This window comes from Alternaria dauci, chromosome 1 (genome assembly GCF_042100115.1).
Source record: "Alternaria dauci strain A2016 chromosome 1, whole genome shotgun sequence".
In the NCBI taxonomy this organism is placed as follows: domain Eukaryota; kingdom Fungi; phylum Ascomycota; class Dothideomycetes; order Pleosporales; family Pleosporaceae; genus Alternaria; species Alternaria dauci.
Genome location: NC_091272.1, coordinates 4,489,443 through 4,502,209, shown reverse-complemented (window position 1 = coordinate 4,502,209; position 12,767 = coordinate 4,489,443). Strand labels below are relative to the sequence as shown.

The window sequence follows — 12,767 nt, the reverse complement described above, 5'->3', positions numbered from 1 at the left end:
ATAGTCCCATTTGCCAGGTTGCTTGCGATATGTCTTATTCACCTTGGCTAGGTTCTTGTGGGCCGCTGTACCGGGACGTTTTCGAGGTTTCGTTGTCTTTTCATCCGAAGGCGCATCTTCTACTCCTCCAAAGCCATCTTGCCGCATGAATTGATCGAAAAACTGCATGCGGGGTTCGTCGATTTTGGAAGCTGCCTTACATCTCCGGTAACCCTTCCTCAACATTGCCGCGACGTACTTGTTGGCGAAGTGCTGTATCCTGTCCTCAATCGGCTCGGTACCCTCCATGGCAGTATCATTACCGGACCCAAGGGTAAGACTGTCCAGGGCTACTTCCGCACGCACTACATCAATCAGACAGCTCGGGCATGCGAACGGCTGGCCTTGCATGGGACGCACACAGGTCACGCCACAGCTTGCAGTGTATTCAGTCTGAACTCGGTGACCACACTGAAGGTCGTGAAAAGTCGACGAAGGGTTACATGGACTGTATGTGTCGTAGAATTCCTGCTCACACTCTCTGGTCTGGAGTTGGCGCTGTTGTATTTCTGCTTCAGCTACGTTTCTGTGGAAAGTGTCGATTATAGCACGAGCGTGGGCGGCATGAGTATCCATGTCGAAACGCCTATCAGGTTGTGTAGCTGAGTAGTGTATGAGTAGTATATAGAGGACACTCAAGTGTATAGCGTTGTTTTTGAACAGCTGGGATGGAAAGACTTATGAGGCGGTGTTTGGTGTTGTATGCTGGCAATGAAAGTTGTTGATATAGACGTTGAGAGTGAAGACCGAGGGAGGCATTCGTCGATAGGACAGATCCTCGCGTGACGACAAGCACTATGCCAAAAAGGGATGACTAACTTGATGACAGGGCCTCATCCTTGCATCGACTCGCAGCGATGTGGCCGCAGGACATGTCAGCGATGCATTCTACTTGTGTATCCTCATCCGACTCACGACAATGTCGAATGGCGGGTAATGCAACTCGACTCCCGCATCCGTCTCAAGTAGAACGACCTTGCTCACAGGCCATCCGTTGTTATCGTGATAGCCGTCGAAGTCAAACCAATCGCAAGTCTCTAGCCCTGGAAAGATCATCCTCCACACTTGCGCTCCAGGTCCGAATTCGTGTGTCTCGCCTACGCCTTCAGCCGGTTCCAGAACAACTCCTTGAGGGGTGGAGAAGTAGCGTGGTTGTACATCGGCGGTCCAGGACAGACGGTCTATAGCTTCAAGTGCTGATGAACCGTTCACAGTCAACGAGCGGAGGTAAAGGATCTGATCTTGAACTACGAGATCCGCATGCGTTGAGGAAGAGTTTGAGAGAGCAATGGAAACTTGATCAGTGATAAGTCCAGTGTCTTTGCCAGCGTTGTAAAACCCTGCGTATCGCTCCTTTGTTCTGTCGCTCAAAGCTTGTGCAAACGCAGGCGCAAGGATTTCATGTACAGTTGCCCTGATCATGCTCGTCGATATTCCCGTATATTCTGCCAGACCAGATTGCTGCACCAACACGATAATACCATACCCAAGATTTGGTATGCTGTCAACCCAACTATGCCAGCCTCCGCCGTCACCGGACTTTCCGAAGATGCTGTATGTTTTTTCGCTCTCTTCTGCCAGACTGGCATTTTCACTGGTTGGTAACGTGAAGATCTCGATCTCCCAGCCTGGACCGCTTTGCTGTTTGCCGTCTGGAAGAATCACACTCGGTTTCATGACTTGGCGACGCTGAAAGGGCGTAATCAGCGTGGGCTCGCGAGTTAGCCATAAGTTATAGAGATAACTAGCGAGGTCGTTTGCGGAGCTCCACATGCCGGCTGCTGGATCATAGCCCTCGCCCATGACCAGATCGGCCCAGTTGTCGCCGCCTGGGATACCCACGTCTGGACCGTGATCTTGCGGGATGGTTCCAAAGAAGCTGTGTGTCATATTCAGGCTCAACAGCAGTTCTTGGGTCGCAAGCTCGGACCAGGTCAGAGAGGAAGAAGTCACGTTGTTGTAGTGAGCGGCGACAGCGGCACCTAGAAGTCCCAGTCCAGCATTCGAGTAAGCAGCTCTCTGTCCTGGCGCAAACATCAAATTCTTCGTCGCAATCCCGTCGATGACATCCTGTGCACTTTGGCCAGCCCAGGCTGATCCGATAGTAGGCGCATCCGCTTTACCAGTACTGAGAATCATATTGAAGCCAGTGCTGTAGCTCTCTCTCGGTATTCCTGCTGTATGGCTCGCAAGCATGCGGAGTGTTATCTCACTACCGCCGGAGTGCCAGTCTTTCTCTGGCAGAGCGAATGATGGAAGCAGGTGACGAACGGGCGTGTCAATGGTAAGAAGAGATGAGGACGAAGACGAATTTCGTCTGAGTTGATTTTCGATGACTAGAGCGGATGCCATCGCGACGTTCTTCGAAACGGACATCAGGCGGAAGATGGAGTTGCTGGTTACTTGGTTCGTTCCAGCAGGAGCGACATCAGTCTCGTTGAACTTCAGCGTTCCGTTGTTGAACGTATAAGCTGGCTCCGGGCTTGATGCATGAACCTTTTGAATGTGAGCAACTTATGATATGGTAGAGCTGGCCTGTTACATACGATGGCGAAGCTGAGTCCATCGCGGGTAGTCTCAACATATAGCGACGAGAGATTTTGCTGCACTTGCTTGAATGCAGCAACCACTGCCGGGTGTTGGAGCACAAGCGGATCAGACAGTATCTTGTCCGCGAAGTCGGGAACACAAGCACATGTTCCATGGGCAAGCAGGTATACCCCAAGCACGAGAATCGTCCTCATCGCAACCAGTCCTGTCTCTGAAGTCGAATTGCGGAAGCGAGGCCTTGGGGCAGTGGCGTAATTTTGGCTACATGGGGTATTTGTACATGCCACGAGTGCAACGTAGATGCGGGCGATCAGGTACCGCCGAGGTGATTCAAGAGATGCACCGTGCGCCGAGATGGCATCGAGGATGCATCAAACCAGTATGATGCTTGTGTTTCTACATTCTCCCCCCGCGATTCAACTGCCTGGTGACAAACCAGCCAATTAGAAGGGCTTCTTCTAGCTGCGATTAGAGTGTCTCTAAACTCTATTGGACCCGTCGTAAGCTTAGGTAAAACCTTGGTCTTTTTTTATGTTGTTTGAGGGGTCTGTAGGTGTGCCAAGGCCTGATCTTCTCTCAGGCAGTTGGATTGGGGTGTGGGGGAAGATTGTACAAACAGCGACACCTGCCTATCGAAGCTAAATCAGCATGCATGTGTTGCAGCTGCAGATAAAGCATGAACTCCTTGGTGTTTTCGCAGCCTCCCACTTTATCGTAGTCGACACGTCGGATCAAGCAATCGCAAAACAGCAGCGGCGGTGTGATGTATTGGAGTTGGAGCATTTGGCCATTGCTCAAATGCCGAAATGAAGACGAGTCGAGATGAGACGGACCGAGAGTGAATGGATAGGATGGGCCCGGAGGTGCGCAGTGCGAGGGGTCAAGCCAAGAGTGGGGCAGCCATGCTAATCTTCAGCCCTGGATTAAGCCTATCGCGAAGGATCGTCAGCCCTGTGCCCGTGAATCCCATCACTTGTCTTCCTATGTAACAGCGATAAGGTATGGGGACAATTGATATCATCCCTATCCTGGCTATGTGATGTCATAGGTTCCCACCTGCCCTACCTCTTTCAAATTCGCAGCGAAGTGATAAAAGGAATGGCATATCGACAGGTCGGAAAGTTGCGGATCATAATTCATTTGGGTCGGGACAACAACTGTGAAGCTGACGTGTCTGGGTCTTAAAATTGCGAATAATTCCAAGTTTCCGCAAATGCACGTCTTTCCCAACAACGATTCGCAGCTGGCCGTTTGGGGGTTGCGCTCCACATAACCGAAAGTGAAAGTGAGTGTTGACATAACATTTCTTCAATGAAATACAACGACCTTATTTGCTAACAAAGTCCATCGATGAAGGCGCTACTGGAAAACTGGGGTGAACGGGACGAATGCCGGTGGGAGAATGAGTGAAAATGAAGAATGCTTGGACCTTATACGCATCGTATAGCTCGATACAGAAAGTTGAACGTTGTAGATCTCAACGTGTGGCTACTTGGTGGGTCTTGCGGCATGATAAACATGTAATAAAAGATATATTGAATATAAACTGTCAGAACCAAGAAGATAATATTAACGTATATAACTTTCCCACAGCCAGCAATGGGTAGCCAGCTATTGCTCCATCAACACAAGAAGAACGTATCTCTCATCAACGCATCGCGCTCGGAACGCCTTTGGTGACCACCCTCCTTGTGGCGCCCCAGCTGGTATCCATCAATGTCATGACCTCCGGTATTAGTTGGCCTTCCGTTAACAGCGCCTCTCCCCTCGACGGATCGAGATAGTGTGCTGTGTTGCTGCCATGAATCATGTGAAACTAAAATTGGCATGGATGGTCTTGAAGCAAGAAAACGGTCTGCGGATGCAGCTTTGTCTTGCCGCCGTCTCTTCATTCGGGCACCTTCCTCTAGGGAATCGAGTCTCAATTGCAAAGATTCTAACCTTCGTCGTGTAGCTTCCACTTCTAGGGCCTCTGTAGACAGCAAAGACTCGGACAGCCTTCTTGGATTGCAGCCTTTAGGTGATGAGGGGAGGGTGGTAGCTGTGAGAGGTTCATGGCGTGGCGAGATAGGGTTTGTAATGTTTGCTGACTGTTCACGCTGAGAACATCGTCGCGAAACGGGACCGCTCGGCACCTGAGGTTGAACTGGGTGTGAGAGAAGAGCGGTGCCACAACGTCGAGCCCATGGAGCCTCTCTTGTCTCGTTGGGTCTGACAAGCATAGATCGAGGTGGAGGGAGTGCAAGCCTTTGCCGTCTATCGAGGTCGACAGTGCAAGCCGATGCGCCAACGGACAACTCGTCCAGCTGTGGTGCCGCTGATGGGACCTCATCGCGCAACAGTGTCGTATTCCCTCTTCCCAACTCGCTCTTTACGATAGGCTTCGTCTCAGGCTCTGAACAGCGCTGATTAGAGGTTGTAAGATTTTGACGCAACCGATCTAGTGTTTGGACGAGTATTGCACAGTTCTTGCACATGGGTGTGCTTTCGGATTGCGGACTTGGTCGCGATAGGGAAGCTAGGCTAGAAGCGTTGCTCATGTAGACATGGTGGACATTGGGGCTTGTCTCGCCGCATACCGGCTGCAGCCTGTTCATGGTTGCTGATGGATACGGCACCGAGTCCCTTGAGTGGCTCTTGTGATGCCATTGCTGGATCTTTTCTTTTGTACTCATCGAGTCTGAGAAGTTCGCGAAGAGTGAAGGGCCTGCGGACGGCTCAAAATCCATATCGCGCTGTTGCTTCAAGTCCGCGGGTAGAGTAGTCGCTCTAGCAAGCGGCTTCTGCAGATGCTGCGATGGTGTCTTCCTTGAGATACCGGGAGCGCGGCGCATAGATCGCTCTACGTGACCACTAAGTCTTCGATGCGGAGCGAGATTTGGACTTGGCAGATCCCCAGTAGTATCGTTCCCGTTTCGGATGATTTCGAGCATCGCGTCGCCCTTTGGAGCCGTTGTCAAGTTTTCGTGACCGCAAGAGGTGATGAGGATGTTGTCTTCAATGCGAACACCACCCACGGGCATATACCGCTCCAGTACTTCAGCATTGATGAAGTTGCGGTGGATAGGTGATGGAAGGTAGAATTGTTGCAAAGCGTAGACGGAGAAATAAATGCCGGGCTCGACTGTCACAACCATACCCTCTTCCAGGTGGCTGCTTTGGGGGTCAGATGGCGCGCGGCAAGTCTCGGGGTCATATACTGGTATATGGAAGTTCTGTGGGTACAAAGATGGTGCCTAACGTCGCGTCAGCTGTTTATCAACATGCGTATCGCTTGCGCTTACCTGCTGGTACACTTGCTTCCCTCTCCTGACACTCATCAGCTGTGCCTGACCCACATCATGCACCTCGAGACCTATGTGATGTCCGAGACCATGAGGAAAGAACGCTCGACTTGTACCCGCCTTGTAAATCTCTTCTTTCGTTCCGTTATGGAGAATGCCCAGCTGCAGTAGTCCATCGATAGCGATCTGGTGCGCCATGATGTGCAGATCCAGATACCTCACGCCAGGCTCTAACCGCTTGATACAAGTCTCTTGCATACGTTGGACCAGCTTATAAATGTTCTCTGCCTCTCTGCTGGGCCAAGAAGCGGACAAGGGGAAACTGCGAGTAATGTCACTTGCATATAGTTCGTACTCGCATCCTGCGTCTAAACACATGAGTTGTCGACCTGCGAGATCTTCATTATTTGCGTCATAGTGGAGAGTTCCGGCGTTTGGCCCAGAAGCAGCGATGGGGTCATAAGCCTGTTGCTTCGCTTGATGCGATATGCACACATCCATGAATAGACCCTCAACTTGTGCTTCATTCTTGAACTTTGCGATGTTAGCGAGCACTTCTCGGTGCGCTTGCGAGCTGATGTCATTCGCCTTCCGTATGAGTTTGATCTCGTGATCATCCTTGATCATGCGACACATGTTCATGGCTGGCCGAAGGGCTGTCGAGTCGATGCGAGGCTTCAGGTTCTCACAACCTGGGAATTGTGATGACTGGTGCAGGATGTAGATACCAGCCTGCCGATTACCGATTGCCCAGCCTTGGACGGCGTATTCAAGCTCGTCTGCGTAGAATACTTGATCAACATCGTACTTCACAAGCGCCTCAGCAAGCGTAGAGCCACGGCCATTCCAGATGACGCGTTCAGGCTTGATGCGTGGGATGAACAAAGAGAGTTCGTCGCGTCGCGTGTCGTACGTCAGATGGCAGTCAGGCTCATTGCATCTTCATCCCATCAGCACGGTCCGCACATGACTCCCAAATCAACGCACCCGCTCAAGTAGTAAAAGTATCGACGTTGTCGGAAGGGTGCTGGCATGTCGCTGTCCTCATTGTTCCTCGCTGGCTGGCCTGGGAGGTATATCAAGCCTTCCTCAACACCCAACTTCTCTTGCACTCTCCGCGCATGTTGTTTTGCTGCGCGACATTAGCTCGATGCGCGATGCGCTCTCATCTCCCCATGCTTACCGGGATATTTCTCGAACGGAGTCTCGGCCTCGAGGTGCAACCAATAATCGTTGCCTTCCCATCTCAGGCGCTCAGAGAGACCGTTCGCATCGAGAGCCTCCATCTTGAAACCTCGTACTACCTGGGGGAAGGACTGCGAATGCGAAAAGTTGCAGCTCCGATGGAGATGCGACCGGCGTTTTAGTGTTGTCCAGGAGCTCACCGGTAAAGCCACCGCATAGGTTAGCGCACGTGCCCTCCCCTCCGGTCAATCAACCGGGAACGATGCGATCTTGGACAGTATTAACGAAGTTGGCCCCTTCGCTTCTAGAGACCGCCTTTAGTTGGCATCAGTCCGTCTATAGGTGCGAAGGGGCAAGACAGCAGCATCGCGACTGCCAGTGTGTAGGTTCAACCAAGTCGCTCAGGCTGCCTAACGACCCCACGCCTGCTTTCCATGCCCAACGAGTGTGCAACACCGTGTTCATGCGGCATTCGTGCCCAGGTGCAGTTCTGCATATTCTTGCTGCATCTAATAGGTAACACGAAGAGATGAACACCGATTGCGGAGCAAGCCAACAAAGGAATATGGAAATCGCAAGGTGCTCCGTATGAGGCGAGCGCTGATTGGCCGTCAATTCTTGACCGGTGACCGGTCAGCGCATCAAGCTACGAGAGGCACGTACGGACTATGTCAGACTGAGTAATGTCGCACAACAAGCCAGCCGATCCTGTAATATTGTCTGATCACTGTGTTAGTTTTCTCCTATAAATACAACCAAGACTGACACCGGGTACCTCTAAACATCAATGCTGACGCTTACACAGTCACAGCCTTCCTTGGAGTTTTTTCAAAGGTCATAAAGAAGAACGATACAACCTTCATCCGCTAGATAGGAGGTCTCGAACTTCAAATCATACGACGTCCTAGCCGCGATAATCACCCAGGAAGCTACCATTGTCGAGACCAAACCACAAAGTAAAGCTGATGACCAACGCTGGAGCTATTCCGTGTAATGAACCTAGATTTGAGAGTTCCGCTCAGCATTGTTGCTAGAGAAAAGAAAGTCAAATATAGGCTCAGCACGCGCTGTGGTAGAAGCGGAAGTAGTGGTGATTCTCCAAGTTACATGCCAGCTTGGTTGGTTCACAGTGACATGGGTTGTTGTACTTGGGGCGCTTGAGTTTTTGCCAGGCGCTCAATACGAGCTGTTCGCAAGGCTTTGTATGCCATGCTGAAGTGTGTCTATCAACGGCATGCTATGGTCTTTTCTATTGCGCTTGGAACCTGGTGCCTGAACTTGGAGGGGATCTATTTGATCACAGCTGTGAACACGTCCAGGGTATGAGGAGCTAATACACCAGAGCAGTTGGGAAGAGACAAGCAATGCGGCAAAGTACGTATGTTACAAATATTGTAACCAAAAGGCGGTGCATTATGACCGTTGCTCAGGAAAGCATCGATAAAAGATCTACATTAGTAAACATGCAATATCTGAAAGGTCATGATCCTACTCATCGCTCTCCTCTTCGTCACTGTTGTCTTCGTCTTCATCATCGTCATCTTCCATCTCGTCATCTTCATCTTCGTCCGAGGCGTCAATCAGGTGTGTCTCTTCTGGCCACTGCACAGTCACTTCTTCCTCTAACTCCTTCCAGAACCTGCCCATATCCGTTCCCATATGCTCCTTCACCGTTTTCATCTGTGTCCTTGACTCCCCATCAGCACCCTCTTGCTTGAACGCCACATGCGTGTGATCTTGCTGCAAGATACCGACTTTCAGCTGTTTGAGAGCAAGTTTCTGAATCTTGGATAGCTTATGAAAGAAGTCCCTCCAGAAATTGGGCTTGTGTCCGAACGGCGCAGGGGCTACAGCGAGAAGATTCATTCTCCAAAGGCTAAGATCTTCTAGCGTCGCTGCAAACTTCGTGATGAGAGCGACAAGGATTTCGGCGCGAGCACTTAGTTGACCGAGTTCGAGCTTCTTCAACAGTGGTAAAGAGATGGTGGCGGGATCAAGGAAAGTCGCGCTGCTTGCACCAGTAGCTGGCTCTGGAGCACCCAACCACTGCAGAAAGGCCTCGTTGTTGGCTACCAGATGTTTCTCGAAGTTCAAGCGAAGGTGTACCAGATTTGGAGTGAAGTGGAGAAAGCGTCGAAGTGACCGTCCCGCGTTCGGGTCGGCAGACGTTCCGTTACTGTGGGTATGCAGGTAGCGAGGCTTGAGATCCACATTCAACAGCAATGTAGTTGTATTTTGAAGCAGGGGCTCAACAGTCGGCCGAATATAATCCGGGAGAAAGAACGCTGTGTCTGGAAGGCCACGCTGGCGGAGTAGGACCTCGAACTCAGTTGGCCTTCGGTTCGCCTTGCCCAGAGCGTACAACACACTAGAAAAGACGCGAGATGCGAAACGTGTGCCGAGTTCATGCGCGAAAGAGTCGCGATCGGAGAAACGAAGTTCGATTCCGGTTTCGCGGTGGACAGTAGTAGCACCCCAGGAGCTCCAGCTCTTGCCGTCTCGAACTCGATTACTAGCGTTGAAGTCGCGGATCCCGATCGTGGTGAGATTTTCGAGACGCTCGAACGCCTCTGTGAGCATTTCGCGATCAATCCCTGTACTCAACAGCGTCTTTTGGTCCTCGTAGCCCTGGATATAGCGCGTAGCGGCGTCTTCATCCTTGAACCGCAGTGGTATCTCACCATAAACATTGGTGGCAATGATGATATGTGATAGCTTCTTGGAAAGGCTGACGTGTTTGGATATGTCGATGAGCGCTTGTAAACTCTTGTGCGTAAGCATGAACTGCTTCTTGGAAAAGAACTCTTTTGAAAACCACTCATAGAGCGACTTCTCGGTCTGTTTGCACACCAGGCGGAGTGATGCTAGGTCTTCGGTAGGAAGGTACTCCGAAACGGCGACTAGCAGTTCCAGAGGTATCGTGAGAAGCGATGCCATCATGACATGTAAGTGAAGTTGGCAAAATCTAGGGTAGCTATGATGATGGCGATGGTTGTGGTGCGATGCCGTCTTATCATGTGTGAACGCGTCGATCTCGCGAAGGCAGAACTGTGCGCTTGTCCGCTTTGGGGGCTGATGCCTAAGGGCGCTCCTTCCGGACCCAGGCCAGCGTCTCACCGGGCGCCTGATTCCATTTCGACCGGATGCTCAAATAGCCATCTCTCACCTCCAATGGAATCGCATCGCATCTCTCCCAACTCCAATCACACCAATGGCTCGTAAAGCTGCGCAGAAAGCCCCTGCGGCCTCTCCCCTTGATGGATGCACCGTCGCTGCGTCTGGCCGCTTCCCCGGTGGAGTAACTCAATCGGCACTACAGGCGCGTCTAACGTCACTCGGCGCCGCGTTCGCGTCAGGCGTATCCGCAGACACGACCCATCTCATCGCAACGGAGAAAGACTTTGAGAGCAATTCTACAAAGGTCAAAGCTGCAGCTGCTCACAACGTGCCGGTTGTCACGCTTGAATGGCTCGATGAATGCGAGGCGACAGGTAAGCTCTAAATGATCCATATTTGTCCGAATCGTCACATACGCCTCGGGATGCTGTGAAGACATTCAAAAGTTGACATTGGAGACAGATTCCAAGGTCGATGAGTCGCAATATCTGCTGTCTTCTGCTGCTGTGGCGCCAGCCCCTGCCCCTGCACAGAATGGGTCGAAGAAGCGCGCAGCACCATCTGCCGCACCACCTGCAGCTGCGCCTAAGGAGACCAAGAAACCCAAAATCAAGGAGGACGCGAAAGTTGGCGATGGTCAAAATGCCAAATCCAAGCAGATTGCCATTTCCGTAGATGAATTCTGCCCACTAAGCAACTACCGAGTCTACATCGACAACAGCGATGGCACGATCTACGACGCGTCGCTCAATCAAACAAACGCAGGCGCGAACAATAGTAAGTAACAAGACTCTGTACAAATCTTCTGCATACTAACGATACCAGACAAGTTTTACATAGTTCAGGTTCGTATGGGTTTGCAAACATCTCGGTTCTCTACTAACGTTCCAAGATCCTCACTAATGGCACCGCGTATCAAACCTGGACACGTTGGGGCCGTGTCGGTGATCGTGGTCAAATGAAGATGCTTGGAAACGGAAGTCTCAACGACGCCATGAAGGAGTTTGAGAAGAAGTTCAAGGACAAATCTGGTCTCAGATGGGCGGACCGTGGCGACGAGCCAAGATCTGGCAAGTATGCTTATGTGGAGCGGTCCTACAACCCTGACTCGGACGACGACGAGGATGATGCTGACGCTGGTGCTGCCGCCGGCGGCATGGATACGGAGGATAGCGTTCCGTCCGCTGAAAGCACCTTGTCTCGTCCTGTCCAGGATCTCATGAAGCTCATTTTCAATCAGGTAAGGCTACAGCGCTCGTCCCACTTTCAGTAAGAGGGTGTTCACAAAGACGTCAAGCTGACAATGACAAGGACTACTTTAACGCAACCATGAGTGCGCTTAACTACGATGCGAACAAGCTCCCACTAGGCAAGCTGAGCAAAGGTACCATTGCTCGTGGTTTCCAAGCACTGAAGGACATTTCGGTCTTGATCGACAACAATGACAGCACGTCCAGAGACGAGGTAGAGCGCCTGTCAAACCAGTACTTCTCCATCATTCCCCACGCGTTTGGTCGCAATCGTCCACCGATCATTCGAGACATCATTCTGCTTAAGAAGGAGATTGAGCTACTCGAGAGTCTTTCGGATATGAAGGAGACGGCTGCTATGCTCAAGGATCAATTGAAGGACAAGAGCGATGTCAACAAGCTTGACAAGCAATTCCAGGGCTTGGGTATGAACGAGATGTCGCCTCTCGATCACAAGAGCCGCGAGTTTATTGAGATTGACGAGTATCTCAACAACTCAAAGGGCAAAACGCACCACGTCAGCTACAAGGTCCAAGAAATTTTCCGCATTGAGCGTCAAGGAGAATTCGAACGCTTCGACAAGAGCAAGTACTCGAAGATTGCCAGCAATCGTCGTTTACTCTGGCACGGATCTCGAGTTACCAACTTTGGTGGTATTCTGGGCCAAGGTCTCAGGATTGCGCCACCCGAAGCTCCTGCCACTGGATACATGTTTGGTAAGGGTATCTACCTCGCGGACATGTCTTCCAAATCCGCCAACTATTGTGCTTCGTACAATTCTGGGGGTACTGCTTTGCTTCTCCTCTGTGAAGCTGAACTTGGTAACCCCATGCACGAGCTTACCGACGCATCGTACACTGCTGGAGAGGATGCCATCAAGAAGGGCATGTACAGCACGTTCGGTATGGGACAGACGGGTCCGAGCAAGTGGAAGGATGCAAGTTGCATGAACCCAGCCTTGAAGGGTTGTATGATGGTAGGTGCACTTGTCTTGAGATATGGATTTACAGCTGACGATTGTACTAGCCGGACGTATCAACACCGCCTGGTCCTACCAATGTACCCAACGCGTACCTGCAGTACAACGAGTACATTACCTACGATGTCGCGCAGGTTAAGCTTCGCTACTTGCTCCGCGTGCAAATGTAGACGCGCGTTGTGTGCAGCTGTGGTGTTGACGTCAGATCTGTTTTCATGCCGCCATGAATCTTCCATTCCGGCGTCTGGTCATTTCGGGGGCGTTATGAAAGCATGGAGTCACAAAAAAGCGGCATGTTGTCGTCATCTTCAAGTTATGCAATTCAATCTTCCTCACTCGTTTGGCCTCCGTCTTGGGCAGTAT

At 51.3% G+C, this 12,767-nt stretch overlaps 4 protein-coding genes across 4 annotated transcripts; 1 reads left to right on the top strand and 3 right to left on the bottom strand.

The window, feature by feature from the left end:
• Window positions 1-927: 927 nt before the first annotated feature.
• Window positions 928-3,709, bottom strand: ACET3X_001410 (uncharacterized protein; the record flags this gene model as incomplete). The annotated part of the gene is made up of 3 exons (XM_069446698.1): window positions 3,655-3,709; window positions 2,586-3,518; window positions 928-2,535 (listed from the first exon to the last, which is right to left on the bottom strand). The coding sequence occupies exons 2-3, from the start codon at window positions 2,781-2,783 to the stop codon at window positions 928-930; spliced, it is 1,806 nt and encodes a 601-aa protein (XP_069311652.1). The 5' UTR covers window positions 2,784-3,518; window positions 3,655-3,709.
• A 1,251-nt stretch (window positions 3,710-4,960) lies between these two features.
• On the bottom strand, window positions 4,961-7,222 carry ACET3X_001409 (uncharacterized protein; the record flags this gene model as incomplete). The annotated part of the gene is made up of 5 exons (XM_069446697.1): window positions 7,057-7,222; window positions 6,861-7,005; window positions 5,874-6,813; window positions 5,169-5,825; window positions 4,961-4,984 (listed from the first exon to the last, which is right to left on the bottom strand). The coding sequence occupies exons 1-5, from the start codon at window positions 7,157-7,159 to the stop codon at window positions 4,961-4,963; spliced, it is 1,869 nt and encodes a 622-aa protein (XP_069311651.1). The 5' UTR covers window positions 7,160-7,222.
• A 1,324-nt stretch (window positions 7,223-8,546) lies between these two features.
• ACET3X_001408 (uncharacterized protein) lies at window positions 8,547-9,995 on the bottom strand (the record flags this gene model as incomplete). Its single annotated transcript, XM_069446696.1, has 1 exon — window positions 8,547-9,995. One exon carries the CDS (start codon window positions 9,993-9,995, stop codon window positions 8,547-8,549), a length of 1,449 nt encoding a protein of 482 aa, XP_069311650.1.
• A 274-nt stretch (window positions 9,996-10,269) lies between these two features.
• On the top strand, window positions 10,270-12,574 carry ACET3X_001407 (uncharacterized protein; the record flags this gene model as incomplete). Its single annotated transcript, XM_069446695.1, has 6 exons — window positions 10,270-10,549; window positions 10,638-10,879; window positions 11,068-11,415; window positions 11,487-11,683; window positions 11,756-12,401; window positions 12,452-12,574. 6 exons carry the CDS (start codon window positions 10,270-10,272, stop codon window positions 12,572-12,574), a joined length of 1,836 nt encoding a protein of 611 aa, XP_069311649.1.
• Between the last annotated feature and the right edge of the window lie 193 nt (window positions 12,575-12,767).